The following is a 17,775-nucleotide window of genomic DNA, read 5'->3' as shown; positions in this document are numbered from 1 at the left end:
AATAATATGTGAAGTTCCGTTCGAACGGATTTTTTAGCAGTTTGAATGTGAAAATAAAAAAATTGCAAAATTTTCCCACAAAAGTTTCCCATTTGAATGAATTATATTTAGCGTTCGAACCAAAAAATAGAATATTCCCTAGCATATACCGATTATTTGGCGTGAAATTTCTCTTAAAAAAAAATTAGTTCGAACAGATTTTATCTATGTTCGAACGGATTTGAAGTTAGTTCGAATGTATTTGAAGTTAGTTCGAATAAATAAATTATAGTAATATATAAGTATACATAATACTTAAAATATTATTATTAGTATATATTAAAATTATATATACTATATAATACTAAGTGTCACTAATAGTATAATACTAAGTTACTTATAAATCTATAATACTATGTATCACTAGTACTAATAGTATAATATTTTCTTTAGTATCACTATAAGTATAATACTAAGTATCACTAATAGTATAATACTAAGTACTTAGAATATATTATAAAGTATTATAGTACTATTAGTTTCCATATATTTATGCTATTTTTACTATTATGGTACTTAGTATATTACTAATATACAATATAAGTATATTAAATATAAGTATACTAAGTATCACTATATAATACACTTATAAGTATATTATATATATACTAGTTACTTATAATATATATAGGATATATATAATACTCTATACTGGAAACTATATATAGTTATGTAACATATATTATATATATACTACATTATATATACTAGTTAAGAAATTTTTTATTAATATGAATATTAGTATTATATACTAGTATTAGTGATTTAAAACATATTTTTTTACCTGTTGTACTTATATATATATATATATTTTTTTTTTCATATTATTATATATTTCATTCGAATGAATACCCTTTAAGTTCGAACTAATACCCTTTCCGTTCAAATGAAATGACATTATATTAGTCGCGATACAGTTTCTTCTCCGGTCATTTTGTGCTCCTCATTCGAATGTATCGCGTCTCCTCCACCATTTGCAGCCACCAATGCTGCCACCAACTCCGACCAAGTCCTCAAATCTCCAAGAACAAGAGGTATGGATCCTCATCTTGTCCAAAAACTTTATTTTTTATTTTTAAATACAGTTAGGTTTCGAGAGAGTCAGATTTTGAATCAATTCGACCCCATTTGTTGTTTTGGGGCCAAATGACATAAAAGTAATCAGAAGACATGATGTGACTTCACTCCTAAATTATTTGTACTGATTAAAACCAAGGATTATCAAGAATCTTTGGTTTCTAAATTCGGGACTAAGTCGACTCAGCTATGGCTGTTTGGCTCAATTTCGTTCGAACGGTTTTGTATCCCTTTCGAATGGAGTTTAATGTCATTTGAACTAAAGATACTGTCTGCCAGTGCTTATTCAAATGGATTGGAATCCATTCGAATAAACAGTTGCCAAACCTGTAGGGGTGGCAATATGTTATACGACCCATTAACCCAACACAAACACGAAACGATAATAGCGGGCTAGGATTTAGTCTTAACTAATTAGGATCAAAACAGGTGATTGGTTAAGACATAATTGCTTAATGGGTTGATAACAGGTTAACCTGTTATGACATGTCAAAAAAGTTAAAATTATAATTATGCCCTTATACTTAAAATTTAATTTCAATATTTTTATTGTTTAGATTGTTAATTTGGACTTGTAATTAGTTTTATAATTTTTATAAATATTGTGATTTTAACATTTAGATAAAATTATACTAAATTTAATAAGGTCAAACGGGTTAATTTCAGGCTTATTCAACCCATTTATATAAAAATTTTGAACCGGATCATATTGTATCGTGTTAATCTATTTTATAATATTCATTAATGGATCAAAATAGGTTGACACAACACGATCCGTTATGTTAATGGGTCATGTTAAGGTTTGAGATTTTGACACAATAAATTTAACAGGTCGGGTTAGTATTGACCTATATAGTATAATATACATATTTTGACACGACATAAACATGACCTGTTAATACGATTTGACACCCCTACCAAAAGCATTATTTCCATTCGAACATAATATATTTGCTCAAATAAGTATTCGAATGTGGCTATTTCCCGTTCCAATGAACAGGATAACTAGTTCGAACATAATATTGTTGAGTTTCTTGATCTACAACGGGAGCCCAATGCATATCTTATAGCGGCAACGGCATCTACACCAAGAGCAGCGACTGCACCATCTAATGTAGACACACCAGCCATTTCCTCATTGCCAATGTTGGGTATAGAGATCGATGAGCTGGATGCTAGCTTGGAGGATAGTGAGAGTGGCGATGACGTACTTGATGATAGTCTCATAGATGATTAGGTTCATGAGCTAGTGCAAGACCCTTTGGCTCCTCCATATGATGGCAGTAAAGTGATCCAATAGGCCGACTGTAAATCATTTTTTAGAATGCTTAATCTAATTTTCGGGTATCACATTGATCCGAAAAAACACAAGATTGATTTCAGGGTTAAGCCAACCATATTTTTGTTACGGATAGCACAGGGGTAGTCGATTGATCTGGCATTGTATTTCTTCCTTTGCATTTGAGTAGAGACACTATTCGGGGGGAGGTAGTCTATCATTTGCACTGCTGATATCTAACCTCTTACTCCAATCGGGGGTTACAATGACTTCGAGTAAGCAGAGGTCACCACAGATGGGGCCTGTTAACAAGATCACATTCAGCAAGAGTACGGGTCACTTACTGAAGACTCATGCAGTACAGGATTTACCTTTGCCTACTGATCCAGCTTCAACTACTACTGCCGGTGTTGGGAGGCAGCTTGCTGGGGCTACTTTGGATAAGGTAGCCTATCATGGAGAAACTTAATGACCTGGATGGACGCTTATATACCTTATATGAGGATTTTGATTTACTTAACAAATAGATATTGTTAGTTATTATTTTACTTTTTTTATGTTGTATAAAACTAACTCCTTTTGGGATGTAATTAATGTATAGTTTTTATTTTTAGTATTTGCTAGCCTCTTTATTGTTAATTATGTTTTCTTTTCATTATAATTAGCGTTCACGATAATAGAAAAAATGACATTATCTTTAAATGAATATTTATTTAACTAAAATATTTTGAAATTAATTTATGAATTTGTAAATCATAATATATAATATGTACACATTTTTATTTATTTTGAAAATTATAACAAATTAATAGAAAAAATATGTATTACTTTAATATTTAGGACCTGTTTAATAATATATTATTACAATCAAATAATCTCTTTCAAACAAGGTAATAACCGTTTGAACATTTATGTTCCATCCGAACATATTATATTGCATTCAAACAGGATTAATAATCTGTTTGAATAAAATTTTATTACTTTGAATGGTTTAGACTTTTGGAGACGATCTAATTCATCCCAGAATATTCGGTTCAAATGAATATGTATCTATTCGAACGGATTTATAAAATTTTCCATGTTTTGAGATGAAATTTAAATTTCATCCCTAACAAATTTCATCTCCAAAAGTAAAATTTGTTGTAGTACATCCAAACATCCATAAATCCACGAATAGCAAACTCATAAACTAATCTCATTCAAGGGAGCAAGATTTTGTTTTCCAACCTGAGATCCTAACCAAATGAAAATGATAATAATAATAAAAAAAATAGCAAAGCATAAATTGAGAATGGGCTAGCATAAACCATGAAGAGCAAACAAGTAAGAAAATCTAGCCTATTCAACCACCAGAACACCCATGAATAACCAACCGAAAAACCAACCTAAATCATGTAGAGGAGAAAAACCTTGATTTTGAGTCCTAGATCCAAACCAAATGGCAATATTTTGTTCTAATCATGAAAAACCGACAATGTAGACCAAGGCATGAGCCATTCTCATTTTTAAGAGAAGATTCATCATATTCAATGTTACATTTTTATTGCATTATATTGTTGCATGATCTGATTCTTTTTTTGTTTTGTTTGTTTATTGGGAATGCCGTTACATGGTTCGTGGTATGTTTGCTTGATTAAACTTACGAAGTGATCAAGTTCAATGTAGGATGAAGTTTGAGCCTTTCAAGCCTACCTTCATTTTATTTTATTTTGTATTGTATTTTAATCCAGTAATTGGTGAAATTTTGCCTTTTAGGATGAAATTCTCAAAATCACATATTTGCTTAGCTAAAGTTGGACTTGTTGGCTTTAGAACTAGTGTTTTTACTAAATAATTTTTTTATAAGTTTTTATTTTTTCATATATATATATATATATATATATAACCACTAACTTCGAAGTTTTCTCTTCGTTTTGCATCATTTCTCAACCTCAATTTCTAATTTTTTTTTTATTAATTAGGCTTTAGAATAATTCTTATTCTGCCTGGAGTCAATTGGAATGAAAGCTTTAACTTTTTTCCCAAGGTGATTTATTATCAATTTTCATAGCTTGTGACAGGGGTCGTGGGAGCACTGGGAGGCTTGGTTAGGTTCCAAATAAGTAAGCCCCTCAATTCAATTTATAAAGTACAGGATGTGATGATTGCATAGTTGCAGAGGCAGATAGCATTATTAATTAGTGTCTAGAGGTAGAAAACCTGGAGTGTTAGATGTATGACCATGATTCTGACTCTCGATTACCTGTATCACAATTGTGCTCTATTATGAGAATATTGTGGTAGGGAGGAACGTTTAGTGCATAGGGAGTTTATTTTGATCAGTGACCACGAGGCATTCAAGTACATCAACTGCCAACAAAGGTTGAGTAGATGACATGCCAAGTGAGTTCCCTATCTGTAGGAGTTTACGTTCTCACTTAGGCACTAGTTAGGTAGTTTGAACTAGGTTTCAAATGCTTTGAGTAGACGTATGTCACTCCTCACTACCGTGTGCACTAGATTGGCAGGTTTTGACACATTTAGAGACTTGTATGTAGAAGATGTCCATTAGAAAAATATTTATGAAGGTAAATGATGGGAAACAAAGTTTTGTTTTTTTGACATAATGGTTTTTGGTTTTGTGCCTGATAGTTATGTGTCCTATATAATTCTTTGAGAGAGCAGATTATACGGGATTAACATGTGGAAGGGCAGTTTGGGTGAGACGAGACCTTGGCTTTGATATCAGTAGATTACTATTGGCCCAAGTTGATTGGTCGTGTTACACATTACATAAAAAGGTGTTTTGTATGCCCAAGATTGAAGGGAGCCCACATAAATATTGGGCTTTACACTCTATTACCTATACCTAAGGCCCCATGGCTTTATGTCAGTATAGATTTTGTCTTAGGATTGCTCCGATCCCAATGGACCATGGATTTGATCATGGTGGTAGTTGATAGGTTCTCCAAGATGGCTTATTTTGTAGCTAGCAGGAAGATTATGAATGCTACATGGATTGCCCATCTTTATTTCAAAGAGATTGTTTGCCTACATGGCATTCCTTGGTCCATCACCTAAATTTGATCCACAAAATTTATGAGTTTGTCTTTTTTTTTTTTTTCTTGGAAGAGTTTGCAGGAAAAAATGGAAACGAAGCTAAATTTTAATGGTACCTACCAACCCCAAATAGATGGCTAGACCGAGGTGGTAAATCGTAATTTGGGCAACGTTCTAAGGAGCTTGGCCTGTACTAAGTCGAAGCAATGAGACCTCACCTTATATCAGGCAACGTTTGCTTACAACCAATCTAAGAACATAACCACATAGATGAGCCCATTTGAGATTGGGTATGGGCAAAATCCTTTGGGCATACTTGACTTGGCACCCATTCCACATATTGGTTGCTTGAATGTAAAGGCTGAGGAGATGGTAGTAAAAAATGATGATGTGACATTCATGGCATATGATAGATAATCATGTATGACAACAAGTGACATGTCATGGCATATTATACAATTAATATAAGCATGACAAACATGAATATAAAGTTCTTACAAACACAAATACGTAAAAGTATTGAGAGTAAGTTAAAAGCTAACTTACAGAAATGAAGCATAGCTGAAATGAGATACATTCTAGGGTTAGAATATCTCCCTTAATCTTCCTAACTACAAAAATTACTAACTTAGGGTCAAATTTACAAGTTAGCCTCTACTTATGGGAAATTATAAATTTTCCCCCAAAAATGAGGATTTTGCAAATAGACTCTAAAACTTAGAAATTTCAACCTAAATCCAAATATGAACCTAGAAATTTTTACAACTACTCCCAAATATGAGAAATTCATCTTGGTCAATTCACGTATAGGCTTAAATCTAGGGCTTTGTAGCTACTTGCCACCTAACATTTTAACATGCTTAAATAGAAATTGATAACTCTCAAAATCATATCCTCCAGGAGGATCTCGATCGGGCAAGGAATGAGGTTGCCCGTGACCACTTTGAGTTAAGGGTGCTCCAAGATGAATGTTCTTCCAAAAAAGAGCAATAGTCCTACCTTTAGACGGAGTTAGAGGGGCCAAGAAAGCGCTATGGAGAACTGGCAGATATTGTGGTGGAAGTTCTAGAGGTGCGCCACCACATGGCGCTGGACCTTGAGGAGAAGAAGGGGAGTTGGATGAGTTATCTCATTGATACAAAGCAATGAAAAATGATCGTAAAGGGATGGACAGAAAGCAACGTGAATTGGTGGACTCCTTATATCAATTGGGCTAGAAGGTTAAGGACCATGACCAATGCATCAAGGAGTTGGTATCTAAGTTGGCTGCTTCAGGCGAGGAAATTGCTCGCCTTTCTCCTCAACTTTTGGCCACCAAGTCGGTTCGCAACTGAGCCTTTGGTTATGGCTATGGTGCTAGTCTAGAGAGGTTAAGGGCCTTCTTGTTGGCAAACCCTTAAACAAAATTGAGGACCCCAAACTTCGAGCCTTTCAAGCTTGATTTGGCCGCTTGCTAATATGTTGACTCTATTGTGTGCAACACTATTCTTGACACGTTTCCTATTCTGACTCCTTTGGCTCCACCACCCCCTCTAGCTCCATAGCCCTAATTATTATTGGTTCCTTTTCTTTTCTTGTCTGCCTCAACCATTTAAGTATAACTTTGACATTTGGGATGAATATACACTTTTCTCTATTTTGGTGAGCCATGATGGTTGTTTCTTATCATTTTGCCATTTATGTTTTGTGTTTCCAAAGCTTTGATATCCATAATGTGTTCCTAACCGTTATTGCACCGAGGGTTGCGTAATCTAAGGGCTTTGTGTTAGTGGACTCAACACCAATGGTCGAGAGTGGTCAATTTCCCATAATGAGTATTTGGGACTTGTCATTAGCGATTGACAGTTGTAGAGTATGATGACTTGCATGCCCTATCGTTTTCCCACAACGAATCTTTGGACTCATCATTAGTGATCGAGGGTTGCAGTGTTTGATGACTTGCATGCCTTATCGTTTTCCAACATCGAGTCTTTGGTGTCGATATTAGTGGTCAAGGGTCATGAAATCTGAGGACTTGCATGCCCTATCACGTTCCCACAACAAGTCTTTGGACTCAACATTAGTGGTCGAGGGTCACAGAGCTTGAGAACTTGCATGCCCTTTTGTGTTCCCACAACAAATCTTTGCACTCGACATTAGTGGTCGAGTGTCATGGAGTCTAAGAACTTGCATGCCATATCAAGTTCCCACAGTGAGTTATTGGACTCAACATTAGTGGTTTAGGGTCACGGAATCTAAGGACTTGCACGCCCTATTGTTTTCTCATAGCAAGTTTTTGGACTCAACATTAGTGGTTAAGGGTTGCTGAGTCTGAGGACTTGCGCACCCTATCGTGTACCCACAGCGAGTCATTGGACTCAACATTAGTGGTTAAGGGTCATGGAGTTTGAGGACTTGCAGGCCCTATCGTTTTCCCATAGCAACGAGTCTTTGGACTCGACATTAGTGGTTGAGGGGCCTTGGGTGAAAAGATGGACAGAGAGCAACTTTATTCATTGACTATATTTATGGTTCCTTATGCTTTACACAATCAAGGATAATATTTCTTTAGGTGCTTTGTGTTCCATGGATGTGGCATCTCCTTTCCTCTGGTGTTCTTTAATTGGTATGTTCCGGGTCATCGATTAAAAATTAATGCATATGGTCCATCCAAGTGGGGGCCAAGTTTTCCTTCTTCCTTCATAGTCACTTTGGTTTCCCTTAAGACCAAGTCACCTATTTTGATGCTTTGGGGCTTAACTCTTCCTTGAAATACTGTTTAGTTCTCCTTTTGTTAAGGGTCACTTGAAGTTTGGCTTCGTCTAAGCATTTGTCTAGTAGGTCGAGGTGTTCTTCCTGTGCTTTATCATTTTGCTCTTGGTCAAAATGCTGGAAGCAGTATGTTGGCATCCCTATCTCTACCGGAGCTACAACCTCACTCCTATATGTCAAAGAGAATGGGGTCTCTCCTGTCAAGGTTTTCACTGTGGTTCTGTATGCTCATAGAACACCTGTGAGCTCTTATGCCCAATCATCTTTCTTATTTGCAAGTATCTTTGTTAACATCCTGAGTAGGGATTTATTGGTTGCTTATACTTGCTTGTTAGCTTTGGTGTCTCAGGGAAGAGTGCTTGAACCAGATCCTTAACTTTATGCACCACTCTCGATAATGCTCTACGTCATACTACCTTCCATTGTTTGAGTTGATGCTATGGCATATCTCGAATCTACATATGACGGTTTTCCACAGGAATTTGGTGATAATCCTCCCTATGATTGTCACCAAAGGTTCCACTTCTACCCACTTGGTGAACTAATCTATGGCAACGACTGCAAACCATACTCTTCCCTTCCCTAGTGGTAGCGGTCCTATTAGGTCCATCCCCCCACTGTGCAAATGGCCATGAGGACATTATGAAGGTCAACTCCTCTTTCAGTTAGTGCGATACTGGGGCGAACATTTGGCACTTTGTGCATCTCTTCAATAATTCTTTCACATCTTTAAGGGCATGAGGCTAATTGTAGCCTGCTCTCACAACCTTTCTTGCTAAAGCTCCTCCCCTATAATTTTTTTCGCATATTCCTTCATGTACCTCTGCTAAGACGTGTTGTGCCTCTCATGGGGAGATGCACCTTAGCAATGGGGTCGAGAAGCCTTACTTGTAAGGAATTTCATCGACCCAGCTCTCGTTTTGATCTTCCTTGCTTCCACCTTTCTGTCTCAGAGTTCTCCCATGTCTAGGTACCTCACCACTTCTCGAGCCCATTTCGGGTCTCCTAGTCCCATCTCCATGACTCTTATCCCAACAGCGGGGACTTCATTACCCTACACTCAACCTCTCATGGCAAGGTAGAGTCTTCCGTTCTCAAATCAATTCATGCCAGCTTATCTGCTATGATGTTACTCTCCCTTGGTATTTGCTTGATGTTGAAATGGTGAAATTGGTCATGCCATTCCCATATCAACTATAAGTATTGTTTCAGCTTTTCGCCTTTTGCAGAGTACACCCGCAACACTTGATCGACGACTATTTGGGAGTCTGCCTTTACCTCGACTTCGGTTGCTCCTAGTGCTTTTGCTATTGAGAGTCCCGCCACTAGAGCTTTGTATTCATCTTTGTTGTTGGTGGTTTCAAAGGTAAGTTTTTCCATGTAGTGGTGTTTGTGGTTAAAATCACTTACTATGTATACCCCTGCTCCCTTGCTAGCAGGGCAGGATGAGCCATTAACGAAGACTTGCCAGGATTTTCTGACTAGAGTAGTTACAATTTCTTTGGGAAAGCCAATGAACTAGACGATAAACTCTACCAAGTCTTGCCCTTTCATTGCTTGCCTCGAAAGGTAGTTAATGTTGAATTCACTTAACTCAATCAACCAGCTCACTAGGCATCCTGAGGTGTCAGGTTTTTGCATTATCCTTTTTAGAGGGGCGTCCGTTAAGTCCTTAATGGGGTGAGCTTTCAAGTAAGGTCACAACTACCTTACTGCCATTAACAGCGTGAAGGCTAGCATCTCCATTCATGGGTACCTTGAGTCTGCTCCCTTAGGGTTTAGCTTGTGTAGTACAGTAGTTTCTGAACCCGTCCTTCTTTGGAGAGTGTTGTCAATACAACATGGGGTGAGACTGCCAAGTATACATAGAGTGTCTCCTTGTCCGGGTTGGCTTAGCAAAGGCGGGTTGGATAGGCACTGCTTCAATGCTTGGAATGCCTTGTCACAATCATTGTTCCATGGATGTACTTTGCGTAGGATCCTGAAGAGTGACAAACATTTGTCAGTGGATTTAGACACAAATCTATTTAAAAGTGCTACTTTGCCTATCAATCTCTGGGTTTCACTGATGTTTTGAAGGGGCCTCATCTCCATGATTGCCCTAAGTTTTTTTAAGTTAGCTTTTATTCCCCTTACAGACACTATAAAGCCCATAGATTTTCCTGAGTCGATGCCAAAAGTGCACCTTGTCGGGTTCAACTTCATTTTATACTGTCATAGCATAGTGAAGGTTTCCTTCAAATCTTCTGGGTGCTACGCCACTTCCTTGCTTTTAACTAGTAAGTCGTCGACATAAACGTCCATGCTTCACTCAATTTGCTTCGTGAACATTCGATTCACAAGTTTCTAGTACATCGCTCCCACATTTATAGGCCGAAGGGCATGACTTGGTAACGGTATAGCTCTCGATCTGTGAAAAATGAGGTTTTCTCCTAGTCTATTGGGTTCATTCAGATTTTGTTGTACCTTAAGTAGGTGTCCATGAAGCTTAACATCCGGTATCCTGTCGTGGAGTTGACGATTACGTCAATCCGTGTTAATGGAAAGCTATCCTTTGGGCATTCTTTGTTGAGGTAGGTGAAGTACACACACATTCTTCATTTTTCATTAGTGTTTTTTACTAGCATGATATTGGATAGTCATTTGGGATGATGGGCTTCCCTAATGAACCCTGGGGCAAACATTAGGGCAACTTCTTCTACCATGGGCACACATTTCTTCGTGCTGAACAACCTTTTCTTCTAGAGGACATTCTTGAAAGTGGGGTTGAGTGTTTGATTAGTTTGTGTTCTATCCTTGGCATGTCCTCGTGGCTCTACGCAAACATGTCTCTGTGTTCAATCAGTAATTGTTTCATGGCCTCCTGGACTTCGAGCTAGTGTCTAGTCCCAATCCTGGTCATGGTCTTCGGCCATTCTAGGTGGAGGGCTATCAATTCTAATAGTTCATTAGGTTCTGCTTGTTGTAGAATTTCCTTATCCCAAGTCTCTACACCTTCATCGAGAAAGACAGGCGGTGTAGGTGGAACCTTAACATCCAAAGTGCAAGAGGGAACCTCAACATCCACAGTGTAGATGTCTGCTCCCCCAAACCTCAGTTCTTGGACATAACACTCCCATGCCAAGGCCTACTTGCCTCGAACTTCGTCAACTCTAGCCTTTGTTGGGAATTTCATTTTCAGGTGATAGGTGGATTTGATTGCTCTGAGATTGTTTAAGAACGGTCGCCCTAATATGGCATTGTAGGATGAGGGAGCCTTGATGACGAGAAAGTTAGTCATAGTAGTTGCAATTTGCATTCCCTTTCCAGCTATAACAAGTAGAGTGATCGTGCCCAATGGTTGTACTATGTCTTTGGAGAACCCTTTTAATGGAATGGGCGATGGTCGTAGCTTGTCAGGCTTAATGCCTAGTTTGATGAAAGCATCCCAAAAGAGATGTCAACTAAGTTTTTGTTATTGATCAAAATTCGCCAGGTAGTGTAGTTGGCGACCAATAGTGTTACCACCAACTCGTTGTCATATGGATACAAAACCCCCTTGCTATCTTCTTCCCCAAAAGAAATGTTCTCTGTGCTTCGTCACTTTGGCTGTTTTTGGGGTTTGTCGGTCATGTACACCTCCTCGTATCTTGCTTTACTGGCATGGGCTTTCTTATTGGATGCGAAAATTCCTCCCACAGTGAATCCTCTTGCTATAGTATGTATCTCGCCCAAGGATGCTCTGTTGCGGTTCGAATCTTGGCAAGGGGCGTCTTGGCCTTCCCCCTTGACAGTCGTTGTCCTCTTGGGCTTCTACTTTGCCTATTATCCCAATCTCCCTCCATTCCTAGCCTATTCTTTGGGCTTCATGTTTTCCATTATCAAATGTTCAAGTTTTCCATTATTGACTCATCTCTTTAGTTTGAAGCAGTCCTTCATACAGTGGGTATCATTATAGTCATAAGCGTAGAATGGTCGTCCTTTTCTTGCTCCGTTGCCTTATGTTCAATCCATCGACCAATCATCTAATTGTATGTTCAGGTTACTGTGAGTGGACCTTAGGTCGTGTTCCTTTGGCGGTGCTTGCTTTTCTCGCCTTCTATTGTTATAGCTTCGGCCAGTCTTCTTTGATGCTCTTTATCCACTGGACCTTTGAAGGGCCTTACCCTCTTATTTCACTCTTCTTTTTACAATGCTATCAAGGATTGTAGTGTGTCTTCAATGTTGACATAATCATCAACCTAATCCATGAAAACTCTTAGAGTCAATGGAGTCCATTGTGCTAGTTCTGCCATAAATGGACTTCGAAGCCATACCCCGCCTAGAAGGTTGCCAGTATAATCTTTTCATCTTGGTTGTAAATGGAAAAATACTCTTTATTAAATCTAGTGAGGTATGTTGCAGGTTATCTTCACCTTTCGCTAGCCATAAATTGTGTTAGAAATTACTTGGCTAGTTCCTCAAAGTTGTCGATTGACCCAGGTCATAGCGTCCTGAACCAACTTATCGCCATGCACTTTAATGTCAATAGGAAGGCCCTACATGCCACTTCTCCAAGGAATCCATGAAGATTCATGTGTGCTTTGAAGTTTCCCAAGTGGTCGAGAGATCCCATGACTGATTGTACAACTTTATATGTGGAATTTTAAATTTTGGTGGGAGCGGGACGACCATTACCTCCAAGTTATAAGGTAAGTCTGTGCGGTAAAGCAATTGGTCAATTGAGGATATCTTCCCATCCTTCTAGCCATCTCTTCATATTTCTTGACAAGGCTATGCAGTTCATCATGCAACTTCTTCTCTGCTTCCTCAACATTCATTCCGCTTGCACTTTGCACTTCTCCCTTTGGTTGTTTGTTATGGTTAGGTCCGGCACCCTCATTGTAAGCTGGATGTTTCCATTTTAGGCTTTTATTCTCCTGTTGGAGGGACTCCATCACCTTATTCATCTTCTTTAATTGCTCTTCCACCTCTACAAGCCTTGCCTCCATGTTTGCAAAGGTAGTATCTTGGTTATGGGTGGTATGGGAGCATGTCATAGCAGGCATGTAAAAGTCTTATTGGCAGGTGCTCATCTCAAATCCCATAGATGGCGCCAACTGTTGATAATGTTTTTCACCACCAACCAAATTTGATCGATGACCTGCAAAAAGATGGGGGAGACCTAGGTAGGCCTAATGCACTTCTTATGCCTAACACAGAAAGCAGTAAATATATCTTAATAGAAAAAGGGAAATTTCTTAATCATACATGGATTCATTCGTAGAGGTCCTTAATATAGGGATGAGTTGTTGTTTGATAAGGATAGTTAATTTCCCCCAAATCTTGGGGTCTTAATTGCCAAATTCTCGGGATATGATAGCAAAAGGAAAGGGTTGTCATATCATAGACTTCTATTATGAATATCTTGTCTTGTCCTCATGGGCATATATCTTCTATAAGAGTTAGTTACCATAGTGATCTTGTTAAGGGCGATATGATCTCATGGTAGTGAACATATAGTGTTTCTGTAGGTTCCTTAGCCTGTGCGCCATATTACATGGTTCTTTTACTTTATAATTGGGCCATACCAAGGATTTAAATGATCCTCCACTTAGAGTTGGGCTTGTTGTGTAGGATATCTGTGGAGGAAAATAACAGAAAGTTGTTCAAGTCTCCTTCCCACTGTAAGCACAACGTCACTACAAAAAACTTGTGATATGCTGACATTTGAAAAATGTTGGTAATGGTTAAAATAAACTCTGGTAATTGATAAAAACAAAATGCCGATAATTGATTAACGACGTTTATTTACCGATGCAACCAAATGTTGGTATGGGGGTGGGTCACTATTTTCTCGTTGTAGCATTTGCCCAAATGACGAGACTAGAAAAACCCATTACTGGCTTTTTAAACAAATTAACGATGCTTATTTAAACGTTGCCACTAGTACAATGTTGACATATTGTATAAATTAAGGGCTTCTATCTAAATGCCACCACTAGTACGTTGTCATGCAGTGGAAGCATTATTGTTGTAGGATGTTTCCTCATTGTTTCTTTCATAATTGCACCAATATAAGGAAGATTTGGAATGTCATACTCTTCTACCCATCTACCATTCCCAATAGCCCCATCTAGCTCTTCACTAGCCTTTTTAATGATCTGCGATTGCTTCAATACTTTCGACATTGACCATTCAATCGTTATGGCAGCAGTATCTGTGCCTGCAATTATCAAATCCCAAAGGGCAGAATTAAGATTTGATGTATGGGGGTGATTGGCAAAGTGTGCGGTATGTGTCAGCATAAGTAATATGTATTTTTTGCACATGACTATATAAAAAAAATAATCATACGTCATAAAATTATACAATTATTCTCAGCTTACTCATATTTTTCTAAGTTTTAAGAAAAATTTATAAATCAAGAATAAACTTGAAAAGTACCTAATGATATAAAAGTTGTTAGATTTTTATTGTATAATTTTTATAATTCTATTACTATTAACAAGTGAACAAAAGAAAATGACACTCTACTCAATCAACTCAGGCCCTAAACATTTCTAGAGAGAGAACCCTTCCTTCTCTCTAGAAACCCACCCAAACCAAAACCAGTCGAGCGGGGTGGGACCTTCGGCTCCTGCCTCCCCCCCTTCCTCCTTCTAGTTGCTATTTTTTCCAAGTGTTTTTTCTTCTCGTTTGTGTTTTGTTTTAGTCTTTCCAGTCAAAGCATGTAGAAGTGATGTTGTAGTGTTTTTGGGTGGCCATCAACCACCACGTGCCCCGTCGAGGGGTTCCTAAGTCGCCAATCTTTCAGACTGTCGAAGGATTTATCACAAGGAGCAGTGTATGACCCACCTACGCAGGTCAAAATGCGTGCATGGCTTCCACATGCCACTACATAAAAGGGCTCTACTATCACCACATGCAGCATTTCTGGGGCCAGTGACTTTGGTATTTTTAGGATCAACAGTCTGACACTCTCCTAAGTGGCTCGTGTCATTCACGCACCACTACAGCATCTGTGTTCACTGTTTCTTTCAGTTTTCCCATGTATTTTCTAGTTTTGTTATGTTGTATTTTTTGTTTTCAGTTTTCCTATGTTTGTGTTAGGTAAAATAAAAGAAATAAGTTATTGGACTTCTAGTCCATAGCAGGAGAGCCCCATCATCCTTTTGAGGATGGGGGATGGTTGTCCCGCTCCTCCTTTGGAGAATGGTGACGGTTCGTCGCTTTCCTCAATTGGAGGATGAGGGTTAGATACCCTCCCCTCCTCTGGAGGTTGGGGAAGGGTTATCTTTGTTATTACAGAGTGTGTTAGTTCTTTGACAAATCGAGATTAAAATCTGTGTTTGTATAGAGTCTCATATCTCAGAAGGTTTTGTCAGTAGAGAGCTTATGGAAGTTAAGACAATATTTGTTACAAAAAAATTTATGTGTAGGAAAGCCCCTAATAGATAAGTACTTTGGCTTGTAATCTAGGTTTTTCCAATTTTCATCAGTCATAGCTGTAACTTCGATTTCATTGAATAAAATGAAGTATATTTCTCATTAAAAAAAAAAAGTGAACAAAAAAAAAGCATGTGAATCACTAATAAATTCTTCACATACTCTTTCTATCTCTCTAGAAACTTCTCATCAATCATCTAGCTAGATAAATCTACTTCCCATATTCAAGTATCTTCCAGATTTTATAACTATTAGATAAACTTTCTTGAAGCTTCTAGCTAGTTAACTGATTTAATATGTGGTTAAAAACATTGCAAAGGTTGTAAAACGAAGATTATATATAGGTGACAGGCAAGAAACTCAATGAAGTCGAGAATGACCTAAATGAGGAAAAAAGCAAAAAATCATGTAACTATGTAAGCTCAAAAAGACAATAAAAACTTATATGATATCATTGATATGAAACTAATCAAACTGCACAATGCACACCAAAGGCAAAATAAAGAGAGATAGAGATAAAATATTTTACCATTTTTGCTTTTAGTGTCTATGGTGTTGGGGTAGACTTCCGAGTTTTGAAGATTTTTTTCTTGTTTTGCTTCCTCTCAATCTCAAATATGAAAAAATAATTGCTTTTGCTCTCTCTCAAATCCATTCGGTCTGGTAAAGGGAATGGTATTTGGCTTGGTACATGGCATAAAGGTAGTCAAGCAGGCTTTTAGCATGTCGTGTCAGTGCTACTCCCTCAAGTTGTGTCAGTGCTACTCTCAAATTTATTTAGATGTGTCAATGCTACCCTTTCGAGCTCAAATGGTGAAAGCTGAAAGAAGAAAACACATCGTATCATGTGTGAATTAGACTTTTTAGTATGTCAAATCAATGCCATTATGTTAATGTACTTAAGGATATTTGAGTAATACACTGTGTGCTTGAGTGTTGGAGAGGCACTCTTAAATATTTCAAATATTTCAAGAATATTTACACTTAAAATTGTAATTATACAATATACCCCAATCTACAACACAGTTCTGCCCTTACATATCCTTATATTAGTGAACAAAATCAGAATGCTCATTAACTAATATTTATGCTTCAATGAATGTCGAAATATAGGTCAAGCACATGAAAAAATTAACCAAAGTGGTTAATCATATATGATTTACCTGAGTGATCCCCTTGATATTGTCACAAGTGAGCTTCACATCAATAATAGGATCATCAGCCAGCTGCAATAATATATCAACCATGGATCCTTTGGCACAAGATCTCCTTCTCTTTTTCTCCTGTTCATAAAAAATATGGTCACGAAATTGATCCAGTTGTTTTGCTACAACTTTCATTCGCTTTTGGTATCCCTGCAAGTCTAAGAAATCAAGCCAAGGTATCTAGTCTCCAATATTCAATGCTCCATTAAGAAAAGTTCACTCTTCTAGCAATTCTTTGATTTATTCTACCTAGTGTCAGTATTGAGTTTGAAGTTTCAAATCCAGATTCAGTAGATAGTGTATATATGGTCCCTCTCTTCTTTCTAGAGACTGAGTAGGGTTTAATGCCTTTGTTTTTCGACAAATGACGCAGTCTCACTGGTTATGGTGGATAAAGACCTAACAAAATGCTGGGAATGCCTCCATTTGTCAAACGAAGAAACCTCCATTATCTAGATTAAGACTGATAGGGCAAAAGATGGATCTATGCAAGGAAAGCTCTACATCATTGGTAGAGTTCTTTTTGATAAAGGAGTCAATAACGAAGCTTTTAGATCAACAATGTCCCAGGTTTGGCAACTAGAAGGCTAAGTTTGTTTCAAGGACTTGAATGACCAATATTTTCCGATAGAGTTCCAGCAAGTACAAGATAAAGAAAAGGTCTTAAGTGGCAGACCTTGGTGCTTTGATAAGAGCATACTCACCTTACAATAAGTGGACGAGATAATATCGATTAATGTTTTATAGTTATGTATGGGGATTTGGGAAAGTTATAATGATGAGATGAGAATTTTGAATTTGAGATGAAAACTTTATTCAACCAAACCGAACCTTAGTCTCCACTACTGTTTCACAGATTGGATAATTAGCATTATCAGTTATTTTCCTCAAAAATAGCTTCTTCTTGGTAGGAAGAGCATCACTAACTTTAACTCAATTTGGCACATTAATATCCCTAATTTTCTTCCATTTAATAGA

The 17,775-nt window shown here is 37.5% G+C and overlaps 1 protein-coding gene across 1 annotated transcript; it reads right to left on the bottom strand.

Annotated features, from left to right (window-relative positions):
• Positions 1-14,127: 14,127 nt before the first annotated feature.
• Positions 14,128-17,246, bottom strand: LOC122304805 (cytochrome P450 93B16-like). Its single transcript, XM_043117069.1, has 4 exons — positions 17,241-17,246; positions 16,756-16,875; positions 15,942-15,972; positions 14,128-14,369 (listed from the first exon to the last, which is right to left on the bottom strand). The coding sequence occupies exons 1-4, from the start codon at positions 17,244-17,246 to the stop codon at positions 14,128-14,130; spliced, it is 399 nt and encodes a 132-aa protein (XP_042973003.1).
• Positions 17,247-17,775: the final 529 nt, after the last annotated feature.

Source organism: Carya illinoinensis, chromosome 3 (genome assembly GCF_018687715.1).
Source record: "Carya illinoinensis cultivar Pawnee chromosome 3, C.illinoinensisPawnee_v1, whole genome shotgun sequence".
Taxonomy (NCBI): domain Eukaryota; kingdom Viridiplantae; phylum Streptophyta; class Magnoliopsida; order Fagales; family Juglandaceae; genus Carya; species Carya illinoinensis.
Note: the sequence above shows the minus strand (reverse complement) of the source record. Positions and strands in the feature narration are given on the sequence as shown.